This window comes from Hyalella azteca, unplaced genomic scaffold, assembly GCF_000764305.2.
Source record: "Hyalella azteca isolate HAZT.00-mixed unplaced genomic scaffold, Hazt_2.0.2 contig11784, whole genome shotgun sequence".
NCBI classification, from domain to species: domain Eukaryota; kingdom Metazoa; phylum Arthropoda; class Malacostraca; order Amphipoda; family Hyalellidae; genus Hyalella; species Hyalella azteca.
The window spans coordinates 48826-69789 of NW_025941768.1; the positions used below are offsets into that span (position 1 = coordinate 48826).

Genomic DNA, 20964 nt, shown 5'->3' on the forward strand with positions numbered 1-20964 from the left:
CTTTTCAATTGAAAAAATTGACATTTGAGGCAAACCTGTTGTTATTAATCCAGAAAATGATCGCCAGTTTCTTACATAAAAATATGCCGTTATGTGTTTTGTATATGCAGAATTTGTCACAAATTTTCATAAAACATCGAAGGAGTATAAATGCATTGACCAAACCTTCATTACTGCATTTCTTTTAACAATAATTAATGTTCTGTGAGTCCGACTGAGGAAAGTCTAATTCTCAGCTCGGATTTTTTTGTAGAAGGCCCTAGACTGATTTTCGGAAAGATAAAACATAGAATAAATTTTCATCTAAATGCATTACCTAAATATTGATCGAAAAGAGGGCTAAATAGTTTCCACGTTGATTAAAATTATTGGATGTGCTATACTGATTTTTAAAATGTGTTCTAAATTCATGTAAAGAGAAAAAAACACTTTTTGCCCTCATGTGATGGTGCCCTCATTTTGACGGTGACTTCGAATCTTAATTCCGCACCAAAGGAAGGGCAACTCAGACGTCGTCCACCACATGTAGATTGGGATAATTGGGTCTCTATAAACAAAATTAGCGGAGCCTCACATACCAGATGCAAACAATCAGTCACATGCAGGCTATATAGGTCATACAGGTCATTTTTTCGTAGATCACTTATTCGCCACGTGTGAGCGATCACTTATTCGCCACATGCACACGATTAATTATTCGCCATACACATACGATTAATTATTCGCCACGGGTAAGCGATCACTTATTCGCCACGTTTGAGCGATCACCTATTCGCCACATGCACACGATTAATTATTCGCCATACACATATTCGCCACGAGCGAGTGATCACTTATTAGCCACGTGCACATGATTCGCCATATATATACGATCGACTATTCGCCTCTTGCAAACGATCGATTATTCGCCGCAATCGATCAATTATTCATCAATCAACTATTCGCCACATACAAACGTACACGTATAAGGACCATTTATACGGCACTCAGGAACGACCGCAAAAATGCATCGGGAAAAACTGGTAACCCAGTCTGCTTTTCTTACAAGTTTAACTTTGATGACACGGGTCTGAAAAAAATCTGAAAATTGTTTTTCTTTCTGAAAGGGTGACTGTTTTTTGCACTGATTTCATTTTGGGTCACGATAACTTCAATTAATGCCTTGAAAGGGCATTAATTTTAATTGAACTCTCATTTTACATTTAAATAAATGTATACAGGATCCGCCATATATATGGCAACGGATGTTTGCTATATAAAATAAACTGGTTTCTAGGAGACTATTCTTTTATAATGAAGGTTAATATCATCTATTTTATATTGCAGAAGTCTAAGGAGTCTAAATTTACTATTACTTTGGGCTATGGTAGTAGATAGAAATGCAATTGTAACCCTTTTTTTTAGAATTTTTAACGACGTCAATATTTTAAGCTTTCCGTTTCCATGTTATGCGATTTCTAAAGCGTAGAAGTGCACATTCAGCACTAGTATTAGTGGATATCAAAATTTGTTAGAAACAAGAAAATAGCTAAATATTTTTAATCATAGTGTTAGACAATAATTTACTATCGACGTGTCAAGTGTTCATGGAATAAAATCACGCAGGAAAACAGCGAATAACATTACCATTGCCTGCCTATTATTTGTTAGCGTGAAGTTTTTAAGAGAAAATTATAGCAGAAGTATTTCAGTTCTTTTGATTTTGCCGCTGTTAAAATGCATTTTTTCGAACGCCATTGTCAATCATTATTCATTAAAATTGAGTGCCAGCAATCATTAGACGTCGACGCAACGTCATTGAAGACTTATTACGACGTAATCAACCAGCAATTGACGATGTTACAGCGTTAGTGGCGCGGTGGAGCGGATCTGCCTAACTGGAGCGCTCCTCTTGTACAGGCAGAGGAAGAATTTTGTAAAGACCTGTGTTTTGTAAAGACCTGTGGAAGAATTTTGTAAAGACCACAGTTTGTGTTTCATATATGTTTTTTCAATTTTTTTAATATTCGAAATTAAAATTAGAAATTCATTGTACATGTTTTACATTGAAGACACTGGATTTTTGAGAAGTGTTGTCTTTAAAAATTTTAAACGTATATTTTAATGGCTCATATTTTATCAGTTTATTATTCTAAACCAAAAAACGCAAGTAAAATGTCACCATATATAAAAACGCAAGTAAAATGTCATATATATATATATTTATAAATTGCACTTTACCGGACTATGATTATTTTTGACCCAATGACGTAAGTAAAGTTGTGAAAAAAAGTAAAAAAAACCTAACCTGGCTGGACCTAACCTTAGTAGAAAGGTGTCAAGCTATGTAAAGAAGGGTTTTATACACACCTAACCCAGCGAGGTTGGCGTTTTTTAGAATGTCCAGTAGTGTAGTTCATTTATTTTCGTGTCCGGTTTTTAAGTACAAACTAATTGTAAGATATATAAACGGACTCGACTCTGTCCGGTAATTGTTCGAAATTCTTTTTAAATTACGAATCGAACGAATTTAAATTTCGAAATTAACGAATTTGAACGAAGCAAGGCAACTTTGATACTGGTGACATTTTACTTGCGTTTTTTGGTTTAGAATAATAAACTGATAAAATATGAGCCATTAAAATATACGTTTAAAATTTATTTTTAAAGACAACACTTCTAAAAAATCCAGTGTCTTCAATGTAAAACATGTACAATGAATTTCTAATTTTAATTTCGAATATTAAAAAAATTAAAAAATACATAAAAACATAATATATAAAAGAAATTAAATTTCAAATGATTTATTCTATCAATTGATTCATGCATTGTCTCCGACTTTACGCAAGTCTGCAAAATTTCAGATAGATTGGACAGCTAGAATTGTGTTAAATATTGATTATAAGATTTGTAGCAGACAAAATAATTTTTTCAGTTTTTTTAATATTAATAATATGCGTTTAAAAATTACTTTTTAAAGACAACACTTCCAAAGAATTCAGTGTCTCCGATTTTACACATGTACAATGAATTTCTAATTTCATTATCAAATATATAAAAAAATAGTTTTTACAATTTATTTTCAAAATTTAATATAAATTTAAAGTTTTCAAAATTATTTATTCTGTCAATTGATTCATGCATTGTCTTCGACTTTACGCAAGTGTGCAAAACTTCAGATCGATTGGAAAGGTAGAAGTGTGTTAAATATTGATTATAAGATTTGTAGCAGACAAACAAACAAGCAACAAGAAGTGAAGTTAAAGAGAAGTGTTGTAAAAAAATTATTTATTTTGTCATTTGATTCATGCAATGTCTCCAACTTTACGCAAGTGTGCAAAATTTCAGATCGATAGGATAAGTAGAAGTGTGTTAAATTTCGATTATAAGATCTGTAGCAGACAGACAGACAAACAAGAAGTGAAGTTAAAGAGAAGTGCTGTAAAAAAGCAGTTTGGACAGTAAAGTTATAAATTAATGCAATTATGCACAGAGTTAATGATGAACTTAATCACTAAGGATATTCGAACCTTTTACTATTCATGGGTTACTGTGGTAAAAAAGATCAATAATGAATAATGTTTTCATTTTGAACTATTAGTTTTGCTAGGGCACGTTGAAAAAATCCTCATAGTTTTCCATTATTATAAAGAATTAAGTTACATCATATTGCATAAATCAAGTAGGCAAGACTGGGTCGAACGAAAAGTAGAAGCAATAAAGTTAGACATTCATCTTCATAAAATTGGATCCTGCAATAGCTTATCCAAATAAATGAGAATTTGTAAATTGGGAAAGCTTAAATCAGTAAGGAGTAAATGAAATAAAAAAAAAGGAACTCTAGAACCTCATGACGCGGCAGAAACATATATTATCCATATTGAGCTATAAGAAAAGATTTTTGCCTTATAGAAGTTTTAACGACTAGTGAAGTAGACCATTTGAACATAACAATTTTGACGACAAATGTCCACACAAAGTTAAATATTTTTGCGCAAGTTGAAGCGTTTTTCCCACTAAGTCTCGAACGTCACAGTAAGCACGCTCCTCCACTCCCGCAACCACGAAACGAGTCCCGGCGCTTGCTGAAACTGATGGCAATAAGGTCAACTGCAACGAAATTGAGAATAAACAATTATGGAATTTTAAACGATGTAGATTTTAGACAGAGGAAAAAGTTCATGGTTTAGTCCCTCAAAGATATTTAGGTATAAATCATGACCTTTTCTATTACAATATGTTGTGAATTTTTTGTCAGTACAAAAAAGAATGTCAATAAATTTGAAATGGTTTCGTAGCATATAATCTGACCACACAATAATACTATGAATACAATACGAATATACGTGAGTATATCTTTCTGTGGTTAAAATATTCACGATCCAGTTTGCCCTAAAATTAATGATGTATCACAATAATATTGCCAACGATTCTCGCCCCTTTTAAGTATGAACAAAGGAGTTTTAAAAAACTAAGATTTACGTGTTAAAAAATATTCATTATATAGATGTTAGTCCCAATCAATGGAAATAACTATTGTAAATAAATATACAAAAAGTAAGTAAACAACCTCTTGACATGATGAGAATCAAATGAGCGTAAAATTGCCATGACTGCGCACTTAATCAAACTTCTGGCGCAGTTTGTGTTTCAGCAACACGGGCACAAGGGAGAGCAGGGCTGCCGCCGCCAGCAGCATCTGCCGTGCAGCACAAACGTCATCAATACGGACAAAGAGAGATTGTGAATCATTTAAAAAATAATATCAATTTAACATACAGAGAGCACGATCAGTTCTAACGTACAAAGATGTAAATATAAATTCAACATACAAAGATCAACACAGGCAATGAGAAATTGCAAATCATTTTGAATAGCAACTGAACGTCTCAATTTCTATTCAACATACATCCTGCGTTTCTCCTCAACAAAGTAATACAGAGTGAATTATGTATTATGTAGAAATTTAGAAAAGACGTGTCACAGAAAGTCATTAATCATTGTCAGACTGCATAATTTTACAGCGTTATAATCATACCGAGTTTAGGTACAATCGTACTTGTGCAACAATTGTGTCTATGTAACTCTAATAATATACTAAGGAGAGTATCAGCTCGGTGCAGCAGTGGTAGCATTAATGATAAACTTAGTATATAAATATTTATGAGCAGCAGAGGCGGTACAGAGTACAGACCACAGTAGTGGTGGAGAAAGCGTCCTGATAGGAGATGAGTTCGTAGAGCGTCGTGCCTGCCTGGACGGCTACCAGGCTGGGTGGCGCAACACCTGTACAAACAACAAATCATGATGTGCTGTCTCTTAACAGGACACATAACTGGCATGGTGACTCTGAGTAAGACTTGAACAAACAACAAATCATGATGTGCTGTCTCTTAACAGGACACATAACTGGCATGGTGATTCTGAGTAAGACTTGAACAAACAACAAATCATGATGTGCTGTCTCTTAACAGAACACATAACTGGCATGGTGATTCTGAGTAATACATAAACAATAACAAACTATGTTTCCATTTACAATCCTAAAACGATATTCTAAATGAAAAAAATATATATAACTCAGTACCGTCAACTGGGGTGACTTCGGCCGCCTGGGTGGCTTCGGCGGCGTTTTTGATTTTGTTTTGCAAACAAAAGCGGGGTCATAAACGATGGCCAGAGTCTCTCCGGCGTTTATGACCTCGTTTACGACCCTGGCGTTTGTGACCCCGGCGTTTACGACCCCGTTTTTGTTTGCAAAACAAAATAAAAAACGCGGCCGAAGTCACCCCAGTTGACGGTACTCACTGCAGTGAGTGACAGAGAGCGCATTTTCTCGTCGACGAAAACTTGAGGTCACGGACAGACGGACTTACAGACAGACAGACGGACGGACGGACGGACATGGCGAGCACAATAGGGCATTTTTTCCATAAATGAGAAAATGCGCTAAAAACAACATCGGATTATCTGAAGCCACTGACATGTCAGTAACCAAGCGCTGCTCAAAAGAGCAGCCCTTGGGTTTTGACTGGCAAGCACCATCTTTGCTCAAATTTAATAGCGAATTTCATTTAATTACCATTATGATAACATCAAGTGAATTTCAATAGCAAGATAAAGTAGCAAATTCTGAAAAACGTGTGTGTATAGGTAATGAGCTGAAACAAATAGTTTGAATTATTCATGTATATACGTTTTGTTTACCCAATTATAAAAATAACAGAAACAGAATTGCAATTGTAATCAAACGCATATAAATTCAGAAAATTGGCTCAGTCAATGAGACCAGTAGAACCCCCCCCCCCATAGGCAGGAAAATATATGGGTACCTATAGATAGAAATACCCTCTAGAACATTGATGCTAGCTTCAAGTTCTTGACTATCGCTTGAATTCTAAGGTATGAATAGGTTTACTCCAAAACCACTTTTGAATGCCTGAATGGCACTTAAGAAACTTTTCAAATATCATGTGTATTACAGATTACATTACAAATATAATAAGCAACTATGCCAAGCTGAGTACCTACAGCAGAGGATTTGCTAAAATTCCTACCAATGAAAGTGCCAAGGAAAAATGGCCACAGTGGCACATTAATGACTGGACTGGTGATGTTGATGAACCAGTTGGGTAGGAAGGGAGTGATGCGCAGAAATATCATGTAGAACAGCAGGTTGCCTTTCTGCTTCTCAACCTTCTCCTGCCAGGACTGTGCACGCTTCGGGAAATATCTGCCCAAACTCTAACCAGTTACAGGAAATATTAATGGAAAATTTTCAAGCATCTATTTGAAAAAATTGCAATTTGAATCCTGAAACTTGATATTTAACTGCATTGGTTTGGAAATTGATGCTCACAGACACGAGAGAATGATTTAATATTACAGATATTATCCACTCACCTACTGACTATGGGCCTGCCTGCTAGGTAAGACAACAGGTAACAAAATGAAGCTCCAGTAGCTGAGCAAAAGCAGATGAGCAGCAGAGCCACCCAGGAGGGGAACAGAAAACCTGTTATGTCCAAACACAAACGATTACTCGGAGGAATGATTACTAATAATGGAGGAATAAAATGATTTTTTGAAACCTATATGCATCATTGCAAATAAATTTCAGCAAAGCCCTAAATTTCTCAAACAAAAGTTTGGTCAGATAAAGACTTCTTTGAAAAATATCAGTTTCTGCTGAATAAAACAATGTCTATTCTTTTTGCAGCCAAAATCTTGATGAATCACAAATTCAACAGACTGACTAGAAAATCCTAGATAATTTTCATGAAATAACACATTTTTAATCAGACTCAAGAGCCTAATTATTAAAAAACTCACCAGAAATGATGGAGAGAAATATGGACCCTGGTATAGCAAATGTTTGAAGACTGGATAAACATTATTAAGGAGACATGAACACAAAAATTCATGAAAATAGTTCAATGACAATGGAAAAATACGCAAGAAATTCATTAAAAATGAGTGTGAATTTTCAAATATATAAACACAAGATAATTATACATAAACCACAAATGAAATAAATTAAAAGTTTACACACATAGGTATATATACTTAGGTTTTTACACATGTAAATTTTTATTAAAAATTCACTGGAGAGTTCAAAATTACAACACATCATGACTAAAATGTAATTCAAAGATGTAAAGGATACAAAATATACATCACAAATACAGCAGTTAAGACAACAACGTAGTATCTGTCTTTGTAATGTGACAGAACTCGAGCCAAGTTTTGAGCATCCTCCATGCACCGTGGCAGCTTGATGTGTTCACGTTCAGATCTGGAAATCATTCAACAGCCAATGAACATAAGACAGTCTTTGGAAAGGCTTTAGTATAAGCATAGTGCACAGAACACTTCATCGTTTTGAAATACACAAATTCAACCAAAACTGAAATAGTTAAAAATTTACATATATTTAACAAACTTTTGTAATAATTTATTTCCAGTATTTCATTTGTTATGCAACAAAAAGGCAAGCAGCCAGGCTTTCTAAGGAGCTTTGGAAGGCAGGCTACAAGTTTATGTTTTTTTTGGTACTTACACTTCTAGCTTAGGAAATTTTGTGTATACAAAGTATAATGCCATTAGAGCTATAGAAAAAATTACAATGAGACATAATATAGCTTGTTGAACACTTAAAGTTTCTTGAGTGTCTTTTTTATGACTAGTTGGGCCATGATGTATCCTACTGGTTTTGCTTTTATTAGCAAAACCAGATGTGGTTGTATTGGTTTTTGAAGTTGTCATCTCATCTGGAAAATAAAATCAGTTAATAGTCTCCAATTTCTTGGAAATACCTATATAGGAATAGGAATCATACAAGTGATGCATTGGAAAGATAGGCAAGAAGTTTGTATTTATAATGTTGCATTGGAACTAGAGATAAAACTATAAAATTGAACAAAATGCATTGATAAAAACACAAAAGTTTGAATTTCTAACATAAATTAAGAAGTTTTTCTGCTATCATCTATGTGCACCAACCAGGAAAATTAGGTAGATGCCACCCATGAATAAGCCATCAGTAGGACAAATGGAAAATTTAAGTAATTTAAGAGTCATAGTAATTAAAATGCTCTTGACATTTTTTATCTAAACTCATCTCTGACCCTGAACAATTTTATGCTATCATATGGCCTCTGAGAAATTTTTCCCCAAAGAAATGAATTTGAATAGTACATTTTTTCTAGCAATTCTTTAAAATCAAGTGATAATCAATCATTTAAATAGGTACCTAGTTACAAGATTAATAGCAGAAATCTACAAATATTTTGGTTTGATATGCAGCTGCTAAATGAAAAAATCCAGTTTTTTCCTCATAGCTACCATTTATAGCTACCTACCATTTGAATAGTACATTTTTTCTAGCAATTCTTTAAAATCAAGTGATAATCATTTAAATAGGTACCTAGGTACAAGATCTNGAGTAGCCCCGTTTGACGGGGCTACTCGGGACACTTTTTTTGCTTCTGGCACCTTACAAATAGCATATGGAATCTTTTTGGAGAAGCCATGGAAAGCCATTTTTGAGCTGCAAATTCATTTGCTAAATTGCAGATTTTACATAATATTTCTAGCCTCCAATATCAGGCAAAATTTTCCAAAAATTACAGGTGAAAATGATTTTTCCCAGAGTAATTTATAAAACTCATATATAAAATGTGTTGTTGATTTCAACATTTACCAAAGAAATTGGGCAAGGGCTATAAAAGTATGTAGAACTGCCAACCTAGAATATCAGGAGAATTTCCCATCAATCATGAGTAATATGGAGTATTTTCTTAGAAAAAGATTGTTTCATGCATATCTTTGGAATATTGCAAACTAAAAAGTGTTTTATTTAATCAAATTTTACAAAAGAAATTTGTCAAGGACATTAAAATTAGGAATAGGTGGAAATGGAATTGACCACAAATAAGGGTGTTATGTCTCATTCAAGGTTGTACTCTTTTCCCTAATGTAGACTTTAGGCTTGTTAGATAAAATTCTCTGCAGTCTGCATCTCTGCAATGGCGGCCAGTGTGGAATTCTAGAGGGGCTCTAAGGGGAGCATCTTGTTCTTGACCTTGAGTACAATTTTCAATTTTGGCTTTTCCAGTTTTTAATCTCATCTTAAAGCTAACATTCTGACCTATCCAACAGTGCCAAAACCATCTCTGTACGTTGATTTATGCGTTCAAAACAGATTGCAAAAGGGTTAGGTGTGGTGGAGTTCTTTCACATTTTAAATAGGTGGATATTACCTGACGGGCACATAAAAGGACAGATTGAAGATGCTGTACCTTAGTTTCCCAGCAGCTGTCATGTAGGATGGTGTTCATGCAGTTGTTCCCTCAATCTGTGACTGAATTTCAGCTCAAGTACCTAGCACCTTGTCTGGTACCCTTGCCAACTTGAATGCCTATTTCAATGCGCTTGGGAATTTGGGACTTTGTTGCGTCTCTCTACTGAACATTCACACATATTGTCACTGCAAACCACCTATCTCCTTGAGTTTTTAAGCTACAGCAATGAGAGATATACCATTCAATTTACAAATAAAAGATCTAGAGATTGTTTTTTTTTATTTTTGTTATAATATGAAAATATTTTGAAAAAATAAAGGGGGAAAAGGGGAAATCAGAAAATTTTTGGAAAAAGTTCCAAAAAATGTAAATTTCAAATTTTTGTGGGTGGGAGGGGCCCCCACCCAAAAAAATTTGAATTTTGGAAAAAGCCACAACAAATCAATATATAGGTATGTCTTATATGGTGCTTTCTCTGCATTGAAAATGCTACTAAACTGCACAGCACATGCGTGTACATTACATGGACATCAGGACATGGGTTGTTTTTTCCAATTTCCAATGTATTACAAGTTTACACTTTACAACTGTTCATTCTTCATTAGTTCATTGTTCAGTAACTTCAGTTTCTGTTCCTTTATCAATAAAATTTATACCCTGGCAGGCCTGGCTCCATTTGTATGGTCAAGCACTCTAAACTAAAGCTGAAAAGCTATGGAAAAATATATGTTAAGACTTGAAAGTCTTGAAATGCCTAGCACCATATCAAACATGGTGGAAGTCTAGTAGCTAGGTATTTCAAACTATGGTCAATCCTGAAAAGATCTGGTCAAATGACATGAATTTAGATCTTCTGTGAAGTGTGAACAATCACAAAAAGTACAAGAATTGGTGACAGGCCAGTGGCCACATCAGGATTCAGGAGGGCTGCCAGTGCCGGACGCCGGTCATACTCTTCAGCACCGACATCACTATGTTATGTTATTAACATTATGTTAGTGAGAAAATACTACACCAATTTTGCATTTTCATGTATTTCAACATTATGTTAGTGAGAAAATACTACACCAATTTTGCATTTTCATGTATTTCAATTTCTACACGGCAACAGTAAGTTAACGACAGAACATGAACTATCATACCATGTGACATGTCCTTCAAAACCTTAAGATTTACCTTTAATTTACTTAACAGTTTCAAATCTTAATCTTATTATAAGGCCTATTACAGATTACTAAGCCTTTAGGAGTTAGGACTAGGAGACTTATTTCCGTAAATAAAAATGAGTTACAAAAAGCGATAAGTGTTATATGATTATACTTTAGAGCAGGTACATATTTAAAATGCTGATTTTTGAACGTGTGGCAGTGTTTTACTTGTACTGTTGTACAGATGTAACTGCGGCCACAGTGTGCGTAAAAAAACCCAAGTTACACATTTTTTTTTTCTTCGGAGTCACTTTAGCTGTTTAGCAGATAACTTAGCGCGCACACCAACCTTGCATTTCTGCATTGAAATCGGGCGGAATGAAGATCACGGAATGCTGTTTTATATCATTTAAATTTGAATTAATCATTTTATTTGAATGAATTTAACACAGCAGAAGACCTGCTAGACATGGTTGTTGATGCTGAATTACATCATTCACGATGACAATCATGTCACAACTGTTATCAATTGTTATCACATTGGTCAAGTGGTTGCTCTTGGGTTATTGCGAAATTGGTGCTCTAGGATTATCCTAGGTAGATATTATTTCGTGCGAATAAACATGGTTTTTCGTACATAAGGGCGAATATTGACTAAATGGTTTGAAGATTCTTATTGCAGCGCATTGGTAATACCTACTTATATTACAAATTTGAATGAAATCCGTTCCGTATTGAAGGAGTCATGACTGGGCGAGTTGAGAGTTAAGTTAGGTTTTGCTTTCGAGTGGGGAGCGCAGCCGTGCACCACCAATTTTGTGCACCAATGAGCCCTGAATCGAACGCCTTGGATCTATACGGACATCCACCAATCAGCCGTGAGCCACTCGGCGTTGTCCTCCTCCGGCCTTGCATAGAACCTGCCATGCACCACCAGGCCGCGGATCGAATATGACTTCCGGGCATCGTTAAATTACGTAATAGATAGCACAGTTCGGTTCCAAAATTTATCGTCCTTCGACGAGTGGCCGTTTGACCGAGGGCTGGTTCGACGCACGACCTAGATATGATTATCCAGAAGTGTTGAAGGCTACGTTCCGGAAGGCAGGAATCATGATGGTCCATTATTTTTATTATGGATTATGGCAGGGTGGCCCAGTGGTTAAAGTTCAGAGTACTGAGATTAGAGCAGAGAGGTGCGGGTTCGATCCAAGCTCTGTGCACCAGTTTCTGGTCAGAATCGGCGAGGAGGCCGGGCGGTTAGGCAAAGCAAAATAGAGGCAGTGAGTTGCGTGTTTATGACCGAGGGCTGGTTCGACGCACGACCTAGATATGATTATCCAGAAGTGTTGAAGGCTACGTTCCGGAAGGCAGGAATCATGATGGTCCATTATGTTTATTATGGATTATGGCAGGGTAGCCCAGTGGTTAAAGTTCAGAGTACTGAGATTAGAGCAGAGAGGTGCGGGTTCGATCCCAGCTCTGTGCGCCAGTTTCTGGTCAGAATCGGCGAGAAGGCCGGGCGACAGGACTACGGCCTAATAAACAGGGCAGTTGTGGTCTTCGGCAGGCGACCCTTCGAGTGCGTAGAATTGTCGATTCGGTGAAGTAGACGGTCTTAATTAACCCAAGCGCTGCGACATCAGGAGCGACTGAGACCGCGAATGAATTGTGCTTTTTTGGGATGACGTTGATGAGGTAAATGACTTTTTGTTTTTATGCCAGGTGAAGAAATTTTGTCTAGCACACTAATATCTGAGTGGGAAAGAAAGGGAACATACAAATGAAATGAAAACGAGAGTTAATGAGAAAAAATTGTAGACATACTCTATTTTCGCTACATTACTTCTATCTCAAACCGAAGTATTACAATTTGTTAGAAATTATTTTTGGATTCCAAGGGTAATGAAATTCAAATAAATAAAATATAATTATTGACATCTGATCCTTTTTACAGACAATAATATTATCAACTGACTAATTAGATTAGAAAAACATGCATCTACAAATTAGTTTTATAACCCTACAATTTTAATCAAGCTATCCATTTCTTATAACAGGCCGCGATTCAATCTTACTTGAGCTCTCGATTGATACCTGCAAATCCTTTGGTTTCGATTCATTTCGCGATTTTTTTCTTTTATCTTTGCCAGCAGCAAAATCTTCGAATTTCGTTTCGTCGTTATCGTTATTTAAACTAGGAGAATTTAGGTCATCTTTGGAAGCAGTCTCAATTTGTTCGCCAGAACTAAGCGACTTCCCTAGTGAATTAGGAAAAAAATTGTGAGGGGAACCTTCTCCAAATGTGTGAGGTAGGTCACGAAGGGGTAAATTTTTCCTGTCAATCCCGTCAATATCGAGGTTTCTTCTCGGCGACAGCTTCAGCTGTACGGGTTCTGGAGTCGGTGATGTCCGTATTTCTTCCGCATTACCATGAAGTTTAGCGAGATGAGGAGGTAGGAAGCCAGGAGAAAGTCTAACATTTCCTGCATCGGCCGCATCAGGTGGAGCAATACCATGTGCTGCAAAGCTGTTGGGATTTATGACATGACCGAATCCAGATGAAAACTTTGAAGCGGGATTTGGAGAGTAAGTACCACCTACAACCACGTAAGGGGCTGCCAGGCCAACAGTGTTGGAACCACCTCCGTAAGATGATGCTCGGCGACTATAATCCACTATTACCGATGGCTCATTGTGGAACACTGACGCGTCAGGATCGATGATGAAAGGCTTCTTGAAATGCTTCAAGTTAATTTCGTTTATTGGTTTGAAAATGAGATTCTGGTTAAATTGGTTGCCACTTACAGGCCATCTTTGGTCCGGCAAATGTTGTTGGGCAAGAAAAGGTGAATTTGTCACATAATTCGAGACAATGAATGGCTGTGGAGTTGGGCGTCCTTCTACGCTATAGGTAGAGTTCTGCCTATGAGGCAACCCAGCAGTGATAGGTCCAGAAAATGGATTACTATCACCTGGAATTTGCTGAGATTGATGATTTGAGAATAAATTTGGAAAATCATTAAGGTTGGTGATTTGTCCAAATTGATTTGGGAATTTATCAAAAGAGTTCGTTAATATGTTGTTCGAAACAAAGGGTCGACTGTCTCCCTCGATGTTCGTTAAGAGATGGCCTCCATTTGGTGTACCATACTGGAAACCAGGAAAACCGTAAGGAGAAGCTGTTGGTTGAGACGAACCGAAGCCATGTTGAGGACTTAGCGGATCAAGAGCTGATGGAATATATGTGTTGGGAGGGAATTTCCTCGGCTGCTTCACTAAGCTGGATGACGGTAATTTGTAAAAATCGTTGAAATTTTTATATTTCGTCGTTGCAAATGAATCGTGACTGTTAACACCGAAAGGCTGCTGAACTCTGTTGAAATTTTGTTCTCCTTGCGACGGCAGCTCATGAGGTTTGCTGAAACTGCCTTGGTCGACAAAATTAAGAGGTCGTGGTTGTTTCTCTGGAAAGCTGTGGTACGATAATGGATACTGGTAACGAGAATGAGGTGTGAAGGGTGGTGATACGGAATTTTCGACTGAGCCACTATGAGATTGGAATGGGATGGAATAAAGAGGAAGCGTCTGCTGATAGTCTGAAGGAGGGAATGGCACAGTTGGTACAACAGGAACACCTGATGCTTGTGGAGGTACAAGCGGAGCACTTTCTGCAGTTGGAGGGACGACAGGAATGCCGTCTGCAGTGAACGGGACAACAGGAATTCTTTTCCTTGAGAGCTGAACGCTTGGATGTCTTCCTGAGGGTAGAGAAATACTCGGAAACCTTCCTGATGGCCGAAATAGATCCTGATGCTGATGAGAAGCTGCAGTCAAAGGATGATACCTTCCAGATTCTGAGATTGAATGTGAAAATCTATTCTCTTGACTTGCAGGATGAGCATGACGTTCAAATGATGTTGCACCCGTAAACTGCTGGCTCTGCGCACTGGTCACACCGCCATCTCCTCTAAACGTAGAAGAGGTATTTGCGTAACTTCCAGGTAACTGGGGTAGTGGCTGGAGATGCCGATGTGCTGTTTCTTGATAATTGTCATCGGAAATTGGAACACTATCGTCGTAGTCAGCATAATTAGTTTGAGGGACTATTGGAATTGTTTCGATTGATGTTGGCGGTTTATGAACAGTTACTGGCGCCTGTACGGCAGCAACAGAATCACGTCCAGCCGATCCAAGAACTTCTCGACTCTGTTCAAAATTGTGGCGGGTGGCATGTGAGGGGATGGTCGAAGGTCGGTTCAGAACCGCGGCTCCGACCACTGGAATTGGTCTGCCGGCAAGTATTGGAGGAAAATTCACAGTTCTAGACGGTTCGTTGATAATTTTATCGGGATGGTGCGCTAGTCCATCGTAGGAGACCGTAGCACGGTAGCCGTTTTGGTCTGCCGTGTACTTGACTGTCTGTATGCGGCCATCAGGCAGGTGCACGGTATACTGCCCCGTCGTGACATGACCGTCACGAAACTCAGTGTGTGCGTACGCTGTGCCGGAGCCTTCGTCGCGCACGCCGTACTCGAAGGCGTACCCGCGATCCTGGAAAAAGAAATTTCCTAAGTGTACTCAAAATCATTTTATCAACACGTTCACATTAATTTTACTTGGTGATTTTGCATGCAACAATGCAATATTGAATCTGAGTATACTTAATACCCAATCATTTACAAGTCGATTCCGCTTGTACTTGCATTTTGCATGCAATATCAGCAATGGCTTTATTGCTGAAATTATTGATAATCAATCAAAAAATTTTTTCTGCTATTTCACGAAGAACATATCTGATAGGTGCGTTCTAATTGTTGCACAACTGGATCGTAGAAGATAAAGATTATTCAATTTAACAAAAAGTAAATATTATATAAACTTGCAAGTTGCAACATCAATAAATTAGAAATTTACACGGCAACTTGAAAAAATGTTCGTCCTTCATCGTCATTATCTCTCTACCAAATTCGGAGTTGTGCTCTCAAATTTATTACATTTTCGTTTAGGTATAGATTAAAATATGCATGGAGCTGTTTTTAGTATGCAATACTAGTTAACAGATAAATTAAAAGTTTATTTCTATAGATTTATAAATTAAAATCAAAATTCCGAGATTGTATTTTTATCAGTTATTAATATGAAAATTTATGTTGTGCTCATTCCAGCGACATTTTCAGATTAAGCAAGTGCCGTACTGAAATCACAAAGCTATGTTCATTATGTAAATAAAAGCTCTGGTGGCTACTTACCGCCAGTGTTGTTTGATTATGATATTTTATTTACTTAAGTGACATGCTCTTTTTAATTTAACTATTGTTTGTTGAATAATTATGATGTAGTTGTTTATTTTAAGCATGTGGTACTCGTTATGGGCTGCAAATACAGGCATGTTGTCCCTGTATAATGCTATTTTTAGTGTTGCTTCTTGACGTTTGTGCGGATATAAAATGCACAAGGTAATAATGAGTTGAAGTTAGCTGCTGGCCTGTTGGTCTCTGCTATTAGGTGGTTAAAACCGTGTAAATTTCGTCGCCTGCAAGGGGCGAAAAGCCATAACAGAAGTTATTTACAAATTACTGAATTATTACATGCCATCAATGATACACGACTCGCTAATTTTTTAAAAAAGCTACTCTCCTTTTAAAACTATGAATCATATTAACGAAATTGTATAAGTACTATTTCCTACAATTTCAAAATTAGTTATTATTTTTCATATTAAAACAGAACAAAGCGCATTTCTGAACCAGTATAATGTTTCCAATCAAGCGCAGTGGTGATTTTCATATCATTGACGGTAAAAGAATAGTATTTCACCGAGAAACATCAACTGATATTCACCGAGACCTTGCAAGATATTACAGAGAAGGCATCAATCTGACAGGAGTGACCCCACAACACATTGCTGGCTGTCTTGGGTCACGACCTGAGTCATGCCATTCGAGTCCAGTGTATCGTGGTCCAGATATATCATCTCGTGACTGCTATGTTGGAAGTTTTGAATTACCAACAATGACCGATTTTTAGTAAATCAAAGCGAGGTTCACGGTCTTGGGCAAGGCTGCCCTTAGCACGATCAATACCATAGGGGTGTGCGGAGATAAGGAAGTTATAAATGCGTCCTACTGAATGTATATAGTTTAATATCAACGATGCCATACCACAAAATATTTTGAATAAATTTTAAAAGAAAATGGGATTTTTGGTATAGCTTTGGAGAATCATGGCTGTTTATGTACGTACTTCAGTCCAATCGGATCTTTTGTCATAAATTGTAGTTTTTTTTATTAAAATGAGAGTCGCAGTTCTCTCAAATTCAATTGACATAATATTTCCAGTCGAGTTAAAAAATGAAGGATGATAGGTTATTTTTGGAGGTACACTGGATACAAAAAAGTAGGGAAATTACCTGTAAGAATAGAATTGTCCCGCATGGATGCAAAACAGCCCGCTTTAATAAAATGAATTAATCAAATAAATTGAACAATGATGAAGCTATGAATTTGAAAGAAATTAGAGACATGTAAGGAATTAGTCAAAAAGTGTCAGAGAGGTTGACATAAATTATGGATTGTTTCTTAATTAACCAGAACTGAATTTGAACCTGCGATGGCGTAGGCTGTTGTGCCGACGCAGCCACAAGCAGTAGCAGCAACAGCTGGCAACGCAGTCGTCCGTTGTCGCCCATCCCGCTGTCAGAGTTGCTGTGATGAACGCGGTTGATCGCTGGTGATGAACGCGGTTGATCGAAGTCGGTGAATGCGGTTGATTGAAGGTGATGAACGCGGTTGATCGAAGTTGGTGAGTGTGGTTGATCGAAGTTGGTGAGTGCGGTTGATCGCTGGTGATGAACGCGGTTGATCAAAGGTGATGAACGCGGTTGACCGAGGTTGGTGAGTACGGTTGATCGAAGGTGATGAACGCGGTTGACCGAAGTTGGTGAGTGCGGTTGATCGAAGGTGATGAACGCGGTTGACCGAAGTTGGTGAGTGCGGTTGATCGAAGGTGATGAACGCGGTTGACCGAAGTTGGTGAGTGCGGTTGATCGAAGGTGATGAACGCGGTTGATCGAAGTTGGTGAGTGCGGTTGATCGAAGTTGGTGAGTGCGGTTGATCAAAGTTGGTGAGTGCGGTTGATCGAATGTGATGAACGCGGTTGATCGAAGGTGATGAACGCGGTTGATCGAAGGTGATGAAGGCGGTTGATCGAAGGTAACGAAGGCGGTTGATCGAAGGCGATGAACGCGATTGATCGAAGGTAACGAAGGCGATTGATCGAAGTTAGTGAACGCGTTCGATCAAAAGTGATGAATGCGATTGATTGAGCGACGGTGATGAACGCGTTTGATCGAAGGTGGTGAATGCGGTTGATGGCTGGTGCTGTACGCGGTTGATCGCTTGTGATGAACGCGACTGAGCAGATGCAGGAATTTCGCGCAGGCAGGGCGGGCGGATGTCCAGATTCTGAGAGAATATTCAAAACTCTGTGTTGGAAATTTATTGTATAACCAATATTGGGGTTGAGAACTACACCGTCACATCGCAGGCATAAAACACGTAGGGCAACATGGGGCAGCGCGCCCTCCCCTTTTTTTAACTAAATTTTTGATGAAGTTTCAATTGATACGAGATGGTTCTTTGTTTTGTTAAAAGGTACAACTAATGAGGAATGTATGATGTGAATTAGACGAATTTGATCAACACAACATTGGTCGAGAGTAATTAGATATAACAATGTAGATGGATTTGATATTATAAATTGAGGTATGTATACATAAGCGGTTCAGTGGTTCACCATAAATTCGAGGCACAGTGGTATACTTGTAAGCAGACATTATCTATAAACTTTTCACTGAGGACGAGAATGCATTTTTATAAGACTCAAGTGGAGCTGACACCTTATTTTTACGAATTCTTCACGCATGGAAGTGATGCATACGAAAATGAATCGTACTGATTCGAAGACGCATGAATAGACTAAGATTAATTATAGGCTAATGATATTACATGAGTGATTTATGCAATAAAGTTAAGAAAATTGCCCGACGTAAAGCCAAGTACCAGAATTTGCGTCCTTGGTGTGTGGAGGGCTGCGAGGTAGAGGGAGCAGTATAGGCGCTGGGTGGGGAGTGAAGTCTCACGCCTGATCACGTAGAATTACTTCAAGATTACCCAGCCTAGATAATGGCACAGGCCGTAGATCGATTGTCGTACTCAGGACAAGATTTACTGATCGTTTGTTCGTCGATGATATGTGACGCTTTTATCGATGGATGTAGCTTATTGAATTAAGAAATGTTCATTTCTTAATGCATTTCGCGCAGCTTGTTTGGAAATAATAGAGGACGTTTGGTAGACGATGCGATACAGGACGAATAAGGATACAGAAGACGGTGAAAGAAGTGCTGTGTTCACTTCGGATCGCTGGAGGCAAAAATTTGACAGAGATGCTACTTATTTTCGCTAAAAGCTTTCGATGACTTTAGTCAAGGAAAGCACTCAGTAGTCGTGTCAATAAACAATCATTAAATAATTAATTTTACTGCGTATAGGCGCTAGTGCGCTAGTTTGGCTAACCAAGAGTTACTCATAGGACTCAAACTTTGTAACTGAAAGTCGTGCTAATGACGAACGAGTTTCCGCGTAAGTTTTATGTTGGAGCCAACTAATTTTTTCGTCGATCATTGAACGACTTTGAATGTATATTTTTGTTGCAGATTTTCAAGGCTTCACGTGCTTTTTTGTTCACTGCTCGTGCTCGATAAGTCGTGATGTCGACAGCCGACGCTCCCCCTTGGACCGCAATTTATCGGAAAGCCACTGAAAATATTTCGGCAGCAACGAGTGACCTCAAATTCTGAAGCTGTTGACTCTTACCGAAGTTTCAGTTTGCGCTGAGAGAAATTGTCTTTGACGATTCTCATGCAAATTTGAGGAGAGCAGCGCTTGCTACTTCTTTTGTATAGGTCGAACTAATTGAGGGCCTACTTCACGAACCTCTTCGTACAGGTCAAACCAATTGAAGGGTCTTTGTTCTAACGGCCCAATGCTGAGGTCAGTCTCGAGCGAGATGTTCAGGTCGCCGAACTGGCAAAGTTATTATCTCAAACCTTCAGCATGGATTCTTTGAAAGTTGACCTCGTACATCATTTTTAATGGGTAGCTGATGCTTACAGCGTAGTTACACTATATAGCATTAGGCAGTCGCACGGAATGAATTATTCAAGGTTGAACTTTATTTCCCCCTTAGGTATTACGTATAATATTTTCCACTTATACTAAGTATAATTAATGAGTTTAACGTGAAATTCAAATAACTGAGTGTCATTCGTCGATGAAATTGTGTTAGAATAAGACCACGGACGGCTTAGAATTATTCGAAAGCGGTGTCCAAGAGATCGTGGTCGTCGTGTTCGTTAGCGTGCTGCTGCTGGCGGTCGAGGTCGATGGTTCGTGTCAGATGAAATCGTTAGTCGAAATTACTAATTATTGTACAAAACAATGCTTGTGTTCGTAACTGCTAGCTGCTGCTGGCGGTCGAGGTCGATGGTTCGTGTCAGATGAAATCGTTAGTCGGAATTACTAATTATTATACAAAACAATGCTTGTGTTCGTAACTGCTGTAACGAGGGCTCCACTCCAGCTTGTCCAAGCTGGGCTCGGTGATTCTGCGAGAAAAAATAATATTAAATTATTAAATTTGCGAAAAATTGTATGGAAATTTATAAAATAAATTTAAGACCGGAAAAATTATACTGAAATGTGGACAGTTGAATATGAAAGTGCACAAGTAGCAGAAATGACGCAATCGGTGATTACTGATAAGACGAGCTTTGCACGAGAACGTGCATTATCGTGAAAAAAAAATAAAAAAACACCCATTATAGGCAATGGGTTCATGAAAATTCAAAAATCAACTGCTTGCTGAGTCATGGTTGATAGACAGCTTGGAAGGAATGATGTCGTTGCGCTATTCTTTAGATAGCAAAGACTAAGCCAGTGGCGGGAGTATAAAAGACGACGTTTAAATT

At 37.8% G+C, this 20964-nt stretch overlaps 2 protein-coding genes across 7 annotated transcripts; both read right to left on the reverse strand.

The window, feature by feature from the left end:
- Positions 1–3701: 3701 nt before the first annotated feature.
- On the reverse strand, positions 3702–11648 carry LOC108679732 (transmembrane protein 41B). 6 transcript variants are annotated; one of them, XM_047883008.1, is made up of 9 exons: positions 11631–11648; positions 8039–8249; positions 7646–7774; positions 7312–7361; positions 6883–6994; positions 6537–6712; positions 5174–5265; positions 4550–4678; positions 3702–4089 (listed from the first exon to the last, which is right to left on the reverse strand). In XM_047883008.1, the coding sequence occupies exons 2-8, from the start codon at positions 8242–8244 to the stop codon at positions 4601–4603; spliced, it is 843 nt and encodes a 280-aa protein (XP_047738964.1). In that variant the 5' UTR covers positions 8245–8249; positions 11631–11648; the 3' UTR covers positions 3702–4089; positions 4550–4600. The 6 variants fall into 6 exon arrangements, with proteins under 6 accessions (XP_047738964.1, XP_047738962.1, XP_018023938.1 ...); XM_047883006.1 differs by lacking the exon at positions 11631–11648 and adding an exon at positions 11280–11408 and having other exon boundaries at positions 3702–4070; XM_018168449.2 differs by lacking the exon at positions 11631–11648 and adding an exon at positions 11280–11407.
- Positions 11649–12864: 1216 nt separating this feature from the next.
- LOC108679723 lies at positions 12865–19053 on the reverse strand. The gene is made up of 4 exons (XM_047883005.1): positions 18995–19053; positions 18077–18397; positions 17538–18007; positions 12865–15484 (listed from the first exon to the last, which is right to left on the reverse strand). Exons 3-4 carry the CDS (start codon positions 17619–17621, stop codon positions 12971–12973), a joined length of 2598 nt encoding a protein of 865 aa, XP_047738961.1. The 5' UTR covers positions 17622–18007; positions 18077–18397; positions 18995–19053; the 3' UTR covers positions 12865–12970.
- Between the last annotated feature and the right edge of the window lie 1911 nt (positions 19054–20964).